Genomic DNA, 19,340 nt, shown 5'->3' with positions numbered 1-19,340 from the left:
ACAGGAAATCCAACTGACTAATCTATATAAAAAAGCATGTTTATGAAAACTATGCCCTACCTCTGTTGCAAAATATTCCAATTTTGTAGATTTGCAGTGGTGAAAGCAGATTTTGGCGGACATTTCATAGTTTCGTGTTTTAAAAGGTCCGACAGGCAATAACCTTTTAGTGATATCTTCAAAGCAACCAATGTATATATAATCTGAAATTTTATTTAGCAGAAGTATATTATTCAATTAAATATTTGATATGATATTGATTAAATGGAAATCACAAATTGTCAAGTGGTATCTAAAATACACTTAGTAATATTCAAATTAAAATTTAAATGCTTAACATTTCAAAGACAAATTACTGTTCTGATTTCCATATTTGTTTTGTAATATAATAGATAAAGCACTGAAATATACAGTAAAATCAATTGAAAACACTTTTCTTACAAAATTGACAAGCAAAGCATGCCTCCAAAAACATGGAATAGTTAAATACGTTTACTCACTTTGTGTGAAACATGTCAATGTTTTCATTTAAGGGATGTATATATGCAGAGAGATGATACAGGGCTACCCACTTTATCTCGCCTATCTCTGCTCCATTTTCCTCCATAAACATGTATACACATGTTAACACCCTTTCTATTGACAATTGTGGTTTTCAAAAGGCGATTTCCGATCAAACCACAAAATCTTTTGATACGATAGGATTTGTTAGTAGTTATTCTATCCTTCTACCATATACTTATATGAACTATTTGGTAGCTCATATATTTTATTTTACATTGTATTGGACAACGCATGAAGGAGAATTAAAGAAGATGTCCAATTTCAAATCTAATATATTCAGTGTAAAAAAAATCACATACAATAAAAAACAAAAATATGAAAAACGTTAACGTGTGATACATTGTGTAAATCTTGTCCATGATTATCCAACAAAATCATCTTAATGCGTGCATTTCCTAAAAAGGTTGTTTATTTAAATTTAGAAATAAGACCCAATGATTTCCGTCGTCTGCAAAAAAAAAACGAAGCTGTTGAAATAACCTGCCTATATGTAGTCTGATTGTGCATTTCCTATTCTAATGCAGTTATTTTTTTTTTTCAAAAAAAGAACTTTCTTTTTAGTAAACCAATATCAAGTAGCATGGGATGTATGAGATATGAGATTCAAAAACAATTCTAAAGTCAACACACACTACACAACAATGCAGTGAAAACAAATCTTTCATATAGTGAAATCCTCCAGATAAGTCATTTTGATCTGCATTATACTGATACAAATCAAGTCGGGAAGGCACATAAACCACGTTCACGTTGGCTTATATATGAGTTTCTACAAATTCATTACATAACTAAATAGTATTTAGACAATTAAGCGTCAACTAAACGTGTGTCATAATGTAAAAATTATCACAGACATACAAATGTATGGTTTTCATTTAAAGCACTTGCAAGTTACTATTTGAATGTAGATAGGTAGTATGACAACGACCGACAAAAGCCTTTCTTGATTCCATACCATACCCATACCTTCAGTATTTTTAGCTGTATTCGTCAATGCTATTACTATTAGCAAGAAATTACCCTGATTTTTCTTTTACACATCTAAAGTTTTAGGTTAAAAAATATATTTAATTGAACAAAGGAGCAGACTAGGTTCATGTTTATTGGCATTGAATTTTATACCACATCTTCTTATATTTGAATCTTATTTTTGGTGGTTAAAAACAGAGCGTGGTTTGCATGGTTAGATATTGACTTTAAATTGGCATTATAGAGGACATATCGTCCTCTATACTGTCATATAAACATGCCTAGAAATAAATGTGGATAACATGTTGTAAATTTGCGATTTGAAATTAAAGGCAGATGATTCAAATAATTAAAACACGTTGATTTTACCTTTGTTGTTGAAAAAGTACTTCTTTCATTATTAAAAACATGATAAAACATTTTACTGTATAGAAATTCCACAGAAAGCTACTTCGGGCATTGTGTACATGTATGAAATTGATTTATAAAGTCTTCCCAAAGTACAGTGGCAATGATTGAGCACAGTGATATATTTAAGTAGTCTTAATCAAATTAATATGTTCTGTTTCTAGTATGGACATTTAGCTATTTAAGTGATTGAATAACACACTCTGTGTGAACCTGCATAACAAATTTAAAATTACGAAAAATGAATTAAACACACTGATTAAACATTATCAAGTATAAGACATGTGTCATTAGTTCTTTTGTTTTAGCAACACAATAAAAACATGAGTATGGGTTGCTGTACATTTTCAAAAATGTCTAAGACTAAAAAATTGTTTAATGTAGTAATGAAGCTAAATATAAACATGTTGCTTAACTTTTTATCATTTTATAGTTCCAAGAACGCGACAATGTATAATGACGTCACATAAAAAGTTCATGGCAAAGTATCTTTCTATAGATCATTGAATATAACTCGAAAAATGGACTGCATTCTTATAACCACAGATAAAAAGTTAATAACTTTCTGCACCAGATAAGCATTTCGACAATGAAGGACTCTTCCGTGATCTCGAGGCCAAACTATTTGAAAATCCATAACTTATAAAAAGTATTTAGAGCTATAAACCGAAAATTACAAATAAGTATAGCCAAATCCGAGCAAGGAATCAGAGCTGTGCACGGGGTAGATACATTCCTTAATTTAAAAAAAAAACTACAAATATTTTGTAACAGCTAATTTTAATAACACAAAATCTGTATTTTCGTTGACAGTTCAATTCAGGACGGTATGAACCAAAATGTGTAGAGGCATAAACACAATAAATACGCTAAAAAAATCCATGGCCATCATTGACACAATCTAGCTACAAGTGATCATAAGCATGTGATGAATCTTCTGTCCTTGGTGATCGATTTTGATTTGTTGTGTCATACACAGCATCAACTGAATGACTGTATATATGTTCGTTATCATCTTTTGGTCTGCATACTTGATTCAAAATGTCATATTGACCATCCTTATTTAGGATATAATTCCCTTCTTCACTTGTTTCATGATTCTGAATAGCATGCTCTTGAATAGATTTACCAGAGTTTTTGATTTTTAATGATTGAGAATGCATGTCGTCTCTGTGTTTCGTCCGGTCAAATCCAGTCTCGGCTGGGTCAAGGACAGTATACGAATCATCATTAACGTTTGGTTCTGATTTGGTTCTGTCGAATCCTGTTGCATCCGGGTCAAGAATGTCATAAGCACCGATACCAATGTTACTCCTTTTCGAAGCTTTCTTATTAGCTTTATTTTCAATTGATTCAATTTTGTTTTTCATGGTTATTGAATGCGTGCCTCCATTCTGGTTTTTCATTTCATCGGTTGTCTCTGTATTGTTAATGGCGTGTTTTTGTAAAGCTTTGTCACAGTTTTCGTGTTTTACTAATTGAATCGGTACTTCATCTCTATCTTTCGTCCTGTCAAATCCTGTCTCAGCAGGGTCAAGGACATCATACGAATCAGCTTTTATATTTTGTTCTGGTTTGGTTCTGTCAAAGCCTGTTTCTTTCGGGTCTAGAATAGCATAAGCACCAACAATAGGATTGGTTTTGTTAAGAGCTTTGTTATCTGATATATTTTCACTGAACCCAGAAGTGTTTGTCACGAGTGTAGAGTTTTGGTCTTCTGGTACTACCAATACTGTATAATTGTCATTGGACACTCGAGCTGCTTCTGAATTAACTAATACTTCTACTTTACCATTAATTGTGTCATTTGTCTCTATCTGGAGCTCATCATACGCCTGGTTATGATTGTAGGCTATTAATTCAGTGTAAGAAAACGAATTTCCTTGTCTTTGTTCATTTTGGTTACCAGTTACGCTCATATCTGCAGCATTTCGATATGTATTTGATCTTTCCCTATTTTGTTTTCTGAGTAACCTGAAAAAAGAAGTATAGATTAGTATTGCTAAATGTAATTTTAAACATTTGCTTTAATTCTACAATATCTGTTCAACACTTGGAACAATATAACAAAAAGCCATACATTTATGTTTTGCTGCGATGCATGTTAATAAACACATGTGAACATGGTTTTGAACAGGTTGATCATTTTCTTATAAAATATTGTCGAAACTAAGACACCTGTCAAAAGTCCAGATGAAACTAAGACAATTAGAATAATTAATTTATATGATAGTTCATATCACTTTTCAAAGTTATTTATTGCTACATGTAATTGCTGTAATCATGGTAAAAGGAGATTTAACAATAAAGTACCAAATCTGACTGATATTCAATGCTAACAAATGTTGCAAGTTACAATGAAAATAAGTATTAAAGTAATTCAAGTTTCGTGAGTTTGATTTTTTGTGTTGATAATTACATTTTAACTTTATCAATATAACTGTGCTATGGTGTACTTTAAAACACTCTGTATATGGAATGGGAATTGAGGAGGAAGCTGGTTACCTGTTTTCGAATACAGTGATTTCTTGACACAAAACTTATAGAAAGACTAACCATTGTTGAAATTCGTATCGGAAATCAATGTTCATGTTGTTTCAGTTGTTAACAAATAGTCCGTTTATATGTACTTTGGCGTTTGTTTTTGTTACACTTCAATGTTTCCATTGTGTTTTTGCTTTCCTCAAATAATGGATGTGTTTCCCTGGGTTTTAGTTTGTTATCCAGATTTGTTTTATCTCAATTGATTTATGACTTTCGACCTACAGTTGCCTTTTTTTAAACTACAATGAAACATTTTTGGTTTAGCTTTCCCGTGATATGCAACCTAATTATACATATGTAATGTAAATTATACTACAAAAAAAAAAAAGAATCAAAAGCTTTCCATTCAAATGCAAGTAGCCTATATTAACTGTATAAAATGCGACAGTTGATTTTATAGACAAAAAAACAATTATAGACAATTTGGTAGTACAATTTCCAACTACTGATAGACAATTGAGTAAACAGCCAATGGAAGGTTTGTTTTCTTTGGTGATCTGTTTGAATACATATCTTACTATATGAAATATATTTCAGTTTAAATTTGAAAATTAAAGGAAATCACATGTATATATACCTTCTTCTTGATATAATGACACGGCAAATAGCAACAACGACTAGACAAGATACACCAATTCCTATACCTATAAAAATGTAAAGGTATAAAATATACACTTAGTTCAAAAGAAGAAATCTACATTCTTTACTCGCAAATGCACTTGTAATATTCCACATAAAAGAGAAAAAAAAAATGTATTATCATCAAGTTCAAACGGTGCGTGATGAGTGTCTCATGCTTTATATGCGTCACCCGTTGTAGACATTTATACCCAATGAACAACAATATGATACTATCAGTCAATTTTAAATTTTTAATTTCTAAATGCAAATATTGTAGGCCAGCTAGACATTTTCGACCTCAATATTGATCTTGAAACTTTTTAAATCATTTTTTGTTTGAACATTTGTTATACTTCTTTAGTTTAACCTCACATAATTACATTAAGATATTCATAGATTACAAATCCATTATAGAAGGGTTATCTAATGTAGATTTCTACTATTTTATCATGTATGCCAGTACATCAGTAATAATGTCAATATGCTGTATGTTGTATTTGGTGTAAATGGAGCATGATGCATTTTTTATTTATTGTTTTTTTTTTTTGATTTCGTAGGTGTTATACTTGTTTATGTCTTTTTGTCCTGTTGTTCGTTTGTGAGTGTCTTTTAAGGACAGTTCATATTTTGTACAAACATGGCTGTTTTTCTTTACATTTTTTGCTTAGATAAAATGAAATATAAAATTACTCCTATAAAACATATTACTTATACCTGCCAGTGTTGCATTGTTCCCTGGATGGGTGGGTAATCCTTTTGTTGGTGTTTTTGTCTCGTTACCTTCATGTAAAAACATAAACATTATAAGACATTGTTCAACAGTGTATAATTAAAACATGTTGAAATAAAGAATTTGTTACATACAGCGTCTGTTGTTACATATATTAAACTTTTAGATGATTTTTTTGCGGAAATTCGCAACAAAATAAAATTTAAAAATCGAATTCAAACTGTAGAAAACTTTCGATCGGTAAATCTTAATTGATATGGTATCAAAACTTACAAAACATGAAAATAACATTCACTTGTCATAAACATGATTGATAAACAAGTTTGTGTTTGCGTTGAACTAGTGATAACTCTGTACTTGGTTTACTCAGTGTTTTTGTTAGTTGTTTATATAAAGCTTTGTATTGATCTGATGCTTTTTACAACTTATTATTATGCAATGGCTCATGGTAGGGAAGAATTGAGTGTTGCCAAGCATGTTTTACTCCGCCACACAAGTTTCTGTCCCAAGTCAAGAGCCTGTGATTCAGTTATGTATCAATTGTTGGTTTCCTTTTGTTTTGTTAATACATTTTTGAACTTTTTCATTTTAACTTTTGTCACTTCGGGGCACCTATACCCTATTATGCAGTATGTGTTTTGCTAATTATCGAAGACCGAATGTTGATCATGAGTTGTCATTTGATCTCTGTTGGATATCTATCTTATTGGAAATTATACCACACTATCGTATGTGTATAACACAGCAGTTGGCATTCGATTTGTCAAACCACTTTCTAAAACGCTAACAATTATACATTTCTGTGTGTCTCTCTCTTCTACATATATGTTATTCATGATACTCAATAATATTTCTTACAGAGGCATAATGATTGTATATGGATCCCCTTTTTATAATACTGATTTGTATAATGAATTTAGTGCGATGAGTTGTTTTATGGAATTTCACCCAAAGCTAAAACTACATGAACATATGTACAACCAAGAAGCAGCCTTTATATAAATTGTAAATACGTTATTACTGACTTAATAAAAACGAGAGAAAAATCGTTTAATGTTAGTTTCGAGATAATTTCGATTTTATGTATTATGTGCCAATACTACTGATATCAATTTACAAAACAAACATACAAAGACTATGCTATTTGTCATGACTAACTATTTGATGTATACCTCGTTCAGACGCGGATGAGGTTATATATCCAGGGTCGTCTCTTGGCAGTTTACTTATAGCAGGAGGAAACACGGAAGTTGTAGTCATCTTTGTAGAAGGACGAGTTGGCTGAACTGAAAATGTTTTTATCAAAATACCTATTTTGCAATATTATTACCTAAATAAATCGTGTTTCACGGGAACTATTCTTTTTTTTTTTATGTATCCGAAACGATACATGGGTTACAATATGAATATATAGTAAGTACAGTCAATTGTATGTACCATTTGACACATTACATTGCATAGTACAAACACATAGTAGTTACATATGAAAGAAACTTAGACATTATCATATTTGAACTGTTTTGTCTTCTTTAGGCAGTAATTTCTAAATATGTTCCCCATTTTGGGAAAGTTGCAAACAGTTTTAAAGTCGACATCATACACATGAACTCTGTCTATTTTTATTTCACACTAATAGATTTAGAGAAACTTGCGTTGTTTTGTCTGTGTCTTTTCAAATTTACCTCGTCGGATTTGGAACCGTTGTCAAAATGTATACTATCCATGAAACCTACCTGTAGTTTCAATGATCAATGCTCTTCAACTTTGTATTTGTTTGGCTTCATAACTATTTTTATCTGAGCATCACTGATGAGTCTTATGTAGATGAAACGCGCACCTGGCGTATTAAATTGTAGTCCTGGTACCTTTGATAACTAATAATTCAACCCATGAACCAAATTATTAGAATTTACTTCAATGTACCAAAACTGTCTCATCTTAGATTATTAAGTGAATATAAAGACAAAGAGGGACGAAAGATACCAAAAGGGACAGTCAAACTCATAAATCTAAAACAAACTGACGACGCCATGGCGAAATTATTACATCCGTACCTTTAAGCTTGTATACGGACGCGTTGTCTGTACTACCACATTTTTCATCGTCATTTCCATTGCAGTTGTTGTTGCATTGTGACTTGTCCCGTTTATATTTGTTGTAGGACTCAATATCTGCCACTTCTCCACAATAGCAATCACCTACATTCTACAAAGAACATTTAATTACTGAGATCCATCAATCAATCGCATGACAGATATAGACAACGATATCAATTTAAACGTAGAAACCAATACGAGCCAGACAAAATACATGGTTTTGCGTAGTCAAAACAACAAATATTAATTAAGTGTAAATTGGGTTTGGAATTATATTTGAGAAAAAGCAAATACTTTCGGTTCTTTATGTTTGTTTTTTTTTTGATAATTTTTTTTGTTAGTTATTATGTGTGCTTAGTAGCGATTTGATAGACCAAGCCTAATCAAAAATATTTTTACGATGTCTTTTCTTTAAAACATTTGTTAGTTTAATCTCTGTAAAAAAAGTACGAGGGAAGGGTTGGTCACTCATAATGGCAATCAATACAGTCACAGGGGAAGTCATGACATTGCTAACGTTAAATGCTATTTGCGATACGTCAAACTGTGACCTGTCGAGAAAAGATTCATTTTCGACTGATTTTATTATGATTTAAACTGATTTAACTAACGCGAGTTCATGCATCCATCTTTTGTAAAATTGCATTAGGTTTGATTACGTATTAAGATTATTTGTACCAATGTTAATGAAAAAGTCAACATTGATTTTTTTTTTTAATTTAAACAGCAAAAATGCTGTTAATTTCTTAAACTACTGAAACATTGTTTATTTTTGATAACTTCCAACGAACCGCGGTAAATATTAAGATTATATGGGTGTACAGAGGAATTTCTAAATGATTTTCTGTTGAAAGAAAAAAGTTAGGATTTTCGACCTCTTTTATCTCTCAAAGTAACACAGAAGGTATATTTGTTTTTACATATTTGAATTGCTCAGGTGAAGAAAAAAAAGCTTGCATGCAAATTTTCTTAAAACATTCATCATTGAATCCAAATAGTATCGTGTGCCCTAAAATATGTTTTAAATAGCCATTTTGCTTTTATGTTGCTGTCAAATTTACAAATGTAGGACCCTGCTATTATGTGTTGTCATATTTTGTTTTCTATAATCATTTATTGATGAAGTATAAAAAAAACATTGAATTGATTTTAAATGTTTTCTATTTTAGTATTTTATAAAATTCTATATAGTATAGACTGTTTTTTAACGTAAGAAAAAAATTGTTGCCACACTTATATGTGACTGAAAACAAACTATTTGTAAAGTTAACATATTATAACATTATAAAAAGATCTCATACTATTAAATAAAGTGTATTATAACAATGATAATTGTTGTATGGTATTATGTACTAGATGTTATGAAGCGTAAATGTTTTCTCTAACAAAGTCTGGTATGTAAAACAGTTATCCCACTCGGACTTGATGTGTCAGTATAAAATCATCCTCCCGCCTTCGGAGTGATCGTACACTGACACACTCCGTCCTGAGTGGATAACTATTGCTTATTCAAGGCAGTCGAAATCATTGCGATGTTTTTTTTTATTATTATTGCGCAAAAATGTGACAGGGTTAGAATCGCATTTTGTATTTTTTATATAAATTTAACATGAATTTTTCACAATATCTCAAAAATAAAAATTGCATTTTAGTCTTAAATGACAAAATCGCAATAATAAATGCACGCAATAATTTCTGAATATACAGTACATGTAAAGTTATTGTTATAAACAATCTCACCTGTGTTCCAAAATAATTAAACCTGTTTTCCCTTGTACAAACTTTATAACATATTTCTGCAGACATTGGATTCTCAGGATGAGGTCCATCCTTTAATATCATTTTACCACTTTTCCCATTGTTTTTGTTTTTATAACAACCTGCATCAGTATATAACTCAACTGTGAAAGAAAAAAATCTAACACGAGTAAAGTATATTCGACATTTGAATAAAACATACAAGAAAAAGGAATTATCAATTAGTGTTGAAATTGTCTAGTATTTGTCAATCGAAACAATATCATTTTCAGTGTATGTTATGTGCGAATCCTTAAATGTCATTTGCACTGTATCCGTGATGAATTTCTTATGTAGAATGATAAATAAACAGACGATAAATTCACAATTTTTGAATAAAATACGAAATAATAAACAATATGTACTGTTTTTATAAATTCATGATTAAATGTATTTGATGCGGACGGATTTTAGTCGCGCCTACAGCCATCCAGGTGTAAAATTGATACACAGATAGATAAATATTAAGAATAGTTCACGAACAGAGCGTGCAAGAGTTTTAAAAGTAGCAGCCACGTTTTATTTGTAGAAAAATGTACCTTTTAACATTATTAATAATGCACATAGTATATCTTAAAAAAGGTTTTGTTGTTCAGCTTGTTGATATTGAATCAAATTACACTTTGTTGTTTTGGTGATGCGATTCATGTTTACTGTTGAATAATGATATCAGACATATAGATTCTTACACTGCAACAAGTGTATTACAATATTTCTCCACTCGAGACAGTTAAATTTTATTATTTAAAGCGCGAGGCTTGCCGAGCCCTTTAAATAATAAAATTTAACTGTCGAGAGTGGAGAAATATCGTAATACACGAGTTATAGTTTCGGAATCTGTTTCTCTAATACTTTTTATCGTTCTTTTTCAAAGATTTTCAGAAAATTGTGCTCTTTATATGCGACGTCATCAGGCAAGGTCGCCTTTTTTCATGACGTCACAATAGGAAAATTGAGAAGAAAACAAAACATTTTGACTTCATAATCAAATTTTGACTAATCATTTGCCGAGAACAGATTTTTCACTAGTGAGGAGAAATATTTTTCTCACACCGGTCAGGAAATGTGAAAATAGCACAAAAATTAGAGAATTTCATTTTCACTGTAGAGCGATTCATTACTGTTGTATATGCGATGCATTTTCACAGAAGGATTTCAATTGATTTTCATTATACAAATATAAAAAAAGAAGATGTAGTATTATTGCCGATGAAACAACTATCAACAAAAGACCAAAATGACACAAACATTAACAACTATAGGCAACCGTACGGCCTTCAACAATGAGCAAAGCCCATACCGCATAGTCAGCTATACAAAGCCCCGATAAGGGTCGTAATTTAGCCGACTCTCTAACATAATTTATTAAGTCAGAAGGATTGATTATATACGCATATTTTGTGAGTGAAAGTCTGAGGTAATGAATCAATAAATTTCGTAAAAATGGCATTTATTGCTAATATTGTCAATTCTATATTCTCTGATAATCTGTTCAGACCCAGATCTATATGTATGATTAAATATATCCTTTCCTATGACACATCATCATTGTATACATATATCTTGGACAGCAAAGGTGGCAACCATTTGATTTTCAGGGGAGGGGTATGGCGGATTCAGAGGGAGCGTAAAGGGCGTACGCCCCAATCTTTTGCTTGTACTTTTTTTGTTGGTAAAATGATTAATTAGACTAGACTTCGTGAACTTTGCCGTGTATTTAATTTTTATGAGACAATTATTTACTGATAAAGATAGCAAGCATGACGCCTTCAAAGCGACAAAGCATTGAGCAATAACGAATTAACTTCTATTTCAAAATTCCGACTAATAGAAAATAATACTCTATCACACTCTCGTGAAGAAAAAAAAGTTCCACACCAATATTATTTACCAACGAACATGTTTCACCCTAAACGCTCTAGCCCATTCACAACATTGCTGAATAGTGATCTCCAGTCAGTAAGCTCTAGATATAGATTTAAAGTCTTAGGTATGGACCATTTGATTTGAGGGGGCAGTATGAGATAGTTTAGAGAAAAAATTCTGACCCTGATTTTGCCTTTAAAATTCTGTCCGTACCTGGATTAAAAATGATAATCTGGGTTACTTATTTGCTATTAGATAAAAATATTTTTCAACAGAATTATTTAGCATTGACCATGATGAATAAAAACCGGGCATTCTTTTTTAGGGGGGGGGAGGCTAGGGGGCTACCTATTTGCTATTAGAAAAACAGTTTTTCAACAGAATTATTAAGCATTAAACATGATGGAAAAAAAACGGGCGTAATTTTTGTTTATTTTTTAGGGGGGGGGGGGGGGTTACATGTGAATCCCTTATCTGACTGGAATGTCTGTTTCGACGAACTGATATACTAATAATTTGTTCGAGGCCCGACTGCAACCTGCCTGCTGAGTGTGGCCTACATGTCTCCATGTGCCGATCGTCATTCACAACTTCATTGTAATTTCCGACTCATTTGTAGTATTTGGTTGATTTGGAACCCGCACTTCCGTTGTTGGTGATACATTCAAACCAAACATTTGGATAAAAATTGCCTGTAAATTTCCTTGAATAGCCGTATATCTTGTTTACAACAAGAAATATGTGAGGTTATGCTAATTAACTATACAACAATTGATAATTTTCCATGTCCATTTTTTACTGACAAATGATATATAAGTACATAGCTTTGGATCCATCCAATCATTTTATAGTGGACAATTAATGTAGAGAATACGGCACAAAAAATGTCCAAACCCCACTCTTTAACTAAAATGCATTTTACACTTATTTTATGTTCTTAAGCAAAAAAAGGTCCTAAAAAATCGTTCAGCTCGGCGAAATTTAATATTACGTCCCCTTTTCAAAAATTTCCAATCATTTTATAGTGGACAATTAATGTAGAGAATACGGCACAAAAAATGTCCAAACCCCACTCTTTAACTAAAATGCATTTTACACTTATTTTATGTTCTTAAGCAAAAAAAGGTCCTCAAAAATCGTTCAGCTCGGCGAAATTTAATATTACGTCCCCCTTTCAAAAATTCTGGATCCTCCCTTGGAGTGGGGGTGGTAGGGGGATTTGGAATTTTTTTTTAAGAGACAATTTGTTTTCCATTGAGCCAAAGTAATTTGTATTTTTTTCCAGGGCCAATCAAAACAAATATTTTTTTCATGTAGTGATCCAAACCTGCGAGGAGGGTGTTGGTTCATGCCCCCCCCCCCCCCCCCCCCAACAAAATTTTGAAAAATAGACGTATACTCATTTTCAATAAAATATGAAATATTAATATAGTTTTTTTTCCAAAAAGAAATCTGTTGTTATATAAACTAATGTGCCTTTTCAAATAAAAGGAAGTTTTTAGTAAATTATAACTCAATTGTTAGTTTTTGGGATGGAAAAAAATTTATTCCACCAATAGCAACCCGTGTATATTTTTTTAAGACTATTTTAAGTTGATGCATGTCGATTTATCATAAAAAACAATAATCAAAATTCATCGCACCTCCAAAAATTCCACATCAGAAATGATTGCACTGTCAGTGATAATTCATCGCATCTATAGTTGAAATGAATAGCATCCAGTCAACAATATTATGTATTCAGCTGCTTTAATTACACTTTTTTTGGATTTTAATCTTTTTTTTTATTATACATTAGAAAGTTATATTCTTATTAAATTGTGTTAAAACATACATTTAAATCAATTATTTCGTACTTTCAAAAAGTAAACAAACGCATTTTCACCCGTCATCCTTTATATGTGCATAAATTGTTTATCGTTTGAAATAGTTCATTTTGCTGTCTAATGCATGGAAAAATCGTTTTGACATGAAATAAGGTCAACAGTGGTATACCGCTGCACAATTGTCATAATCAAATTAAGCAAAATCAAATATAGGTGACAAACTTTAACTAAGAGAAACACGTATAAGAGTAAAAAAAAACAACGGAACAATGAAACACAGAACTGAAATCGAAACAAACGGACTATTTGATAATAGCTGCTATATTTCTGACTTGGCACATGACATTTTAAGAAAAGACGGGTTGAACATAGGTCAATGGTTAGCCAATCTCTTGTTTATATGGCAATGTTAAAAACATAACTTTTTAAATTGTGACAGAACAACATGTAGAAACGTTGAGTATATAAAAAAAACAGTTTATTAACGTTTTGCGCATGCGTGCTTTAATATGTGACATGACATGTCTTTTTAACGATAAATTATGAATCTAGTGTTAATTCAATGATGATAATCCTTCAAAAATATATGACATGTCCAACATAATTCGTAGCCAAATGCATATATTATAAATACTAAAACTTAAAAATTATACTTTACTTGTGATTTCAAATGTTAACGACAGAGTACGATATTGGATTAAAAATGATTTTCGAAACACAATTTTGTTTAATTCTACCTTCGCTGAAATCTCCCATTAAACACGTAAACAAGTATAACAAATTATTATATTATATATTATAACAATAAATATTCCAATATATCTCTTCCAAACACAAAACTACAATTATCTTAAGAAAGAAAACGTTTTCAATTTGTGTCTGATACTGAGGATTGCCAATATGAAAACCAGTCATTATACATAACGTTAGTATCCGTCGCAACTTCCTCATCCGCGTTTATTGTTTATATTTGTAACTGAATACATGTATGCCTTTGTCATCAATATATCACTTTTAAGTCAGTATTTTACATTGTTTAACTTGAAAAATACGTGTTGTAAGATCACAGTTTTGTTTTACTTTTAATTTTTTAAATGTTCATCCTACTCATGTTTTGAATTTCTGTAAATATATTGCTACCACCCTCGTTATATATAGAACGTGTTGAAAATTTCGTTTCCTCAGACAAAGTTGACCATAGATTGATGAATTGATATGACTATTATTTAAGGCTCTTTTTATTCAATAAGCTCTTTGAACGTTTGAACGTTTCTTAGCTATTATTAGTGTTTTACTGAATAATGATTTGATATACGATGTCATGTGAGAAGAATCTCTGCAAAATCGCCAAGAAAATATGTCTCTCCAGCCTGAAGTTGTAATTTGAAAAATAAGCATCACGAGGTTACAAAGAGGCAAGTTTAGACTACAGATGAGACCAGGTTAGAAACATTTTTTTTTATCTTAATGTAGGTTCTACGTGTTCTGTTGAATATCATGTTATAGTTACGTGTTGAGTCACACATGTTATAATCAACTCGGGAAATAGTTATAAGTGTTTGGCAAAGATAAAAGAACCTTTACGCAAATGTGTACCACTTTCGAATATGTGTTCATTTACAGAATGATATTAAAAAGAAATGCTTTTTAATTAGCAAAAATCATTTAAAATAAATTCTTGCAGAATGATAAGTCGAAAAACATTTTGTTTACTTATACCAAACTACAAATATTCTGCAGGTTTTTTTATTGGCAGCAAGTTATTGGAGGACGTTTAGCAACAAAAAATCAATCAATCAAACTATTGAAATGCAGTGAACGTGAAATAATACACGATTTATATATAAACGCATCATAGATATCAGGATTGTAAAATTATATTTACGCAAGACGCGCGTTTCGTTTACAAAAGTCTCATCAGTGATGCTAAAATAGAATATGTTTAAAACGTCAAATAAAGTGCGAAGTTGAATGGCATTGAGGACCAACAATTCCTGACAGTTTTTCCTAATATTATCCACTTAAAAACAATACTGTAAACATTTCTTTATTTATAAGCTTACCGTCGTTGTTGCTATTACTTTCATCACTTGTATCTCCCATGTTTGTTTGTAATTTGATTACTATTCGCTGTTAACTTTTTCTCCAAAATTATAAAATGTAGTTTCAAAAAGATAGATTAGACAGAATAGGACTTGGTTCACAAAATAAATATAATACTAAAGTTAATATTCCAGACACAAATTATACTTGACGTAATAAAAGTACGTTCATAAGAAGTATCTCTTATATTTAGGAGTGTTTCACAACATTAATTCACTATGAGTGACATATCCGTCGAAGTTTCCTCATCCGTGAGTATTTTTAGTAAGTGTATACGTACAAGTCTTACCTTCTTAGTCATTGTACTTGTTTTTGTTAATGTAAAATAGTGTTGTTCAAATATTTATGATTTGAATAAATGAACAAGTGTCATGTTTGGAGCACCCTCTATATATAAATATAAATATAAATAGGGATATGTGGTATAATTGTTAACGAAGAAGCGCTAGCTAGCTAGCTACAACAGAGGCCAAACAATACAGTGATTTATAAGACTACCTCGGTATATACATGCTATAATTTAAAATGATATGTTCATGAATCAGGCCTTCACTAGAAAAGTACAATACATTGCAAATATCTTCATTAATTTTGAAAAACAAGATTTTTAGTTGCAACATTATGTTTCTGAAATTAACGGAAATTTTCAATTGTTCTATTTGTAGACAAACATAAAAATGAATCATGACTATACATGTACGTCTTAAGTGAGATATTTAAAAGAGAATGAAAAACAAATATAACAACCTGGTTAACATACACGGAATATTTATTATGTTGGTTCATGAGGTTACAGACCAGAGAAAGAGCTTGATTTTGACAGATGGATTATTTTCAAGAAAAAAATGCATTTTACTATGATAATATAAATACTAGTCCTGGTATATTTGATCAAGCAGAAAGTAAAACCCTGATATTCTAGAGTCTGAGTAGCATTTTTTAACACTACAAATTAGAGTTAATCTGTATGAGACGTGTTTAAAAGATAATTAAAAGATCTATATATTTTGTCTAAAGTTTTTTTTGTAGCTGATACAAATATTGACGAAAGTGGGTTCATTGCTCGTCAATAATTATATTTATTTAAGGAGTGACTGTAATGTTTTTTTCTGTCTTTAAAGAAATATCATAAAAATGTGGTGCACACTGAATAACGCGTGTAGCGGGTTACTTAACAGTGTGCACCATTTTTTTAAATGTTATTTCGAATATAATGACAAAATATTACAGTTATTTCTTAAAATTTGATTCTAAATTCCATTATAAACCGGCGTAAATCATGAAAAAAGGTTGATGACGTCAAAAAAAATTGTGTCTAAGATATGATAAACAAAACGGCGTCAGCAGACAAATTAGAAGACGCGTCACATCCAAAATTAGATTATATTGTCTCCAAGCAATGAAAAAGAATTACAAAATAGAAATTGAAAACTGAAATATTGGTTTTAAATTTCTAGAAAAATGCTATAAAATTCAAAAATTACATAAGGTGACATTATCATGTAGTACTGACTGCAGCTAGAACATAGAAAGTATTTATTGTGATTAAATCATGTGTTGTCTTTTTTCTTAGATAGACTTGAGTACACTCAGTGTAGTTTTTTGTGCCATTTTTTTGTAATTTTATACATACAATGTATTTGTTACATTGGTCGGATGCAATCGATAGAAGCAGTTAGTAGAGCATACTGCCTACAAACATCAGATAAAGGCTGTAGGAAGTTGTATGATACGGATTCATCTTTTAAAGAACTAGAATGCAATGGTCGTTTGATTGGTAATTGACCTTCATTCGTTATCTGCAACATGCATATGAAACTAATTTTCCAATTTTCAGTTTCTTTATCTTCACGTTATAATCCAATTCCCTAACTTCCTTCTACTGAAAAGAAATGAGAAAACTCACGATCAATAACTTGATCGTGAATATCTTTAGATTTTTAGTGACAATTTTGTGTCGTTATTCAAATCATTTAAACTAGATAAATGTCTTTAGCGTTTGAGACATGTATAAAAATACAAATTTGAAGACCTATGTAAATTTTTAAAATTGTTTGTATGGACATTGAACGACAAATTTATGTGACGTATAAAATTTTCTGACGTCAGACACTCAAATCAATGAATGTGTTTGTAGACAGATGTTTATGTGTTCTGTTAAATTGTCTCTTTTAAAATTGTTATACGATGATGACTGATGTACCCATATTTTGACTATTTATTTGTTGTGTCTGTTTAGTTAACGTATCAATGTCAATGATGAGACTGTCATCAAAGTGAGAGGGTTAGCGCTATAAAACCAGGTTTAATCCACCATTTTCTACATTTGAAAATCAGGAATATGACAATTCTTGTCCATTTGTTTTTTATGCGTTTTGTTATTTGAAATTGCCATGTGATTATGGACTCTCCAAATTGATTTTCCTCTTAGTTCAGTATTTTTGTGATTTTACTTTTTGTTATGTGAAGTTGACATCTTGTTTTTCCAATATTGTTAACTCATAAAATTGTTGCGAGTTTTCATCAATGAATTTAAAAAAATATATATTGCTATTGCACAAATTTATTTGATTTGATAAAAAATGCACGAATATCGTGGAATACATGTGTTTTCAGAATTGTGCATAAACAAAAACAAATGTTACTACAATGATTTATCATTCATGTTTTAATTGTTTTTTTTAACCACGTGAGAAGTTATTTTTTTTCTCCAACCAATGTACGTATCAATATTCCTTGATGATAAATCTGAAGACAGCAGTCTTTTAAACAACTTTGTTATTCATCGAACAATTAGAATTTCTTGTGGGAAAAGAAAAGACAGTATTTACCAATTCTGAGTTGAAAAAAAGAAACTACTTTTACAACTTTTAATTTTCAAAAGCACATGTGAACATTACACAATATTAATATCAACACAATTAAAAACATATTTATACATTGATATGAATTTCCAAACATATATTCATATATTTGCAAGTATTACAATGAACTTTTGGAATAACATTGAAATTTGTAAAAATGTGATGTGGTATATAAATATTGTGGCTACTGGTAAGTTTTTCATATTACTCAAATTGAGCTTATCTCGGTATGGTGTTAGCATTAGTCATCAGTGTACACAACAATTTAATTTAACTATATTACGTTCCCATCTATAAAAATCAGAGTTTACACTCGAAAAATAAAGTAGATCTTTTGTGGGTTAGTAATACATACAACTAATGATTAAGAACGTGGATTTTATCATCAATATTAGGAATACATAATGATATCATCAATTCAGTTATTTCCCAATTCATTTGTATTCCCCATTTCCATTCCCAACTTTATGAGAAAAACTCTAATATTGTAAGTAAAAATGTGAGTTAGTTTAGCCTACATGTAAGTGTGATTTTGCATGATGTACAGGTACGAACTATAAAAATGGGGACGTTAAATTCGATGCCTCGTCTAGGAAGAGTGCAACTCTTTGATTGATCCGAAGGTGGCCTGTTGTCAAGCAAATTTCATGTCCTTATATCAGTTTTCCAAATCAATATAAATTTTCTTAAAGTGCCGATCATTCATCTTTGTAGGATAAACCACTTCATCTTAGTTACAAAAACAAACAATTTGTTTTCAATAACATTATGAACATAGAGTGAAAATTTTTTACTCCATGTTCCACACACTCCCTTAATTTCCTATAGCATCACAGATGTGTCTCACATCCCATGATTCCCCTGAAACAAATATATCTTTCTTAAAAGGAAATGTAGTTAAACTCGGCACTGCATTTGTCAGACACCCATATTGATTTTGAAGTAAATCCAT

General features: G+C 30.8%; 1 protein-coding gene across 2 annotated transcripts; it reads right to left on the bottom strand.

Annotated features, from left to right (window-relative positions):
- Positions 1-2,704: 2,704 nt before the first annotated feature.
- Positions 2,705-15,770, bottom strand: LOC143044835 (uncharacterized). Of its 2 annotated transcripts, XM_076217024.1 has the most exons (7): positions 15,485-15,770; positions 9,673-9,833; positions 7,891-8,041; positions 7,009-7,122; positions 5,821-5,886; positions 5,063-5,129; positions 2,705-3,915 (listed from the first exon to the last, which is right to left on the bottom strand). In XM_076217024.1, the coding sequence occupies exons 1-7, from the start codon at positions 15,522-15,524 to the stop codon at positions 2,847-2,849; spliced, it is 1,668 nt and encodes a 555-aa protein (XP_076073139.1). In that variant the 5' UTR covers positions 15,525-15,770; the 3' UTR covers positions 2,705-2,846. The 2 variants fall into 2 exon arrangements, with proteins under 2 accessions (XP_076073139.1, XP_076073140.1); XM_076217025.1 differs by lacking the exon at positions 7,009-7,122.
- Positions 15,771-19,340: the final 3,570 nt, after the last annotated feature.

Source organism: Mytilus galloprovincialis, chromosome 9 (assembly GCF_965363235.1).
Source record: "Mytilus galloprovincialis chromosome 9, xbMytGall1.hap1.1, whole genome shotgun sequence".
Classification (NCBI taxonomy): Eukaryota; Metazoa; Mollusca; class Bivalvia; order Mytilida; family Mytilidae; genus Mytilus; species Mytilus galloprovincialis.
This window is presented reverse-complemented; position numbering and strand designations above follow the sequence as displayed.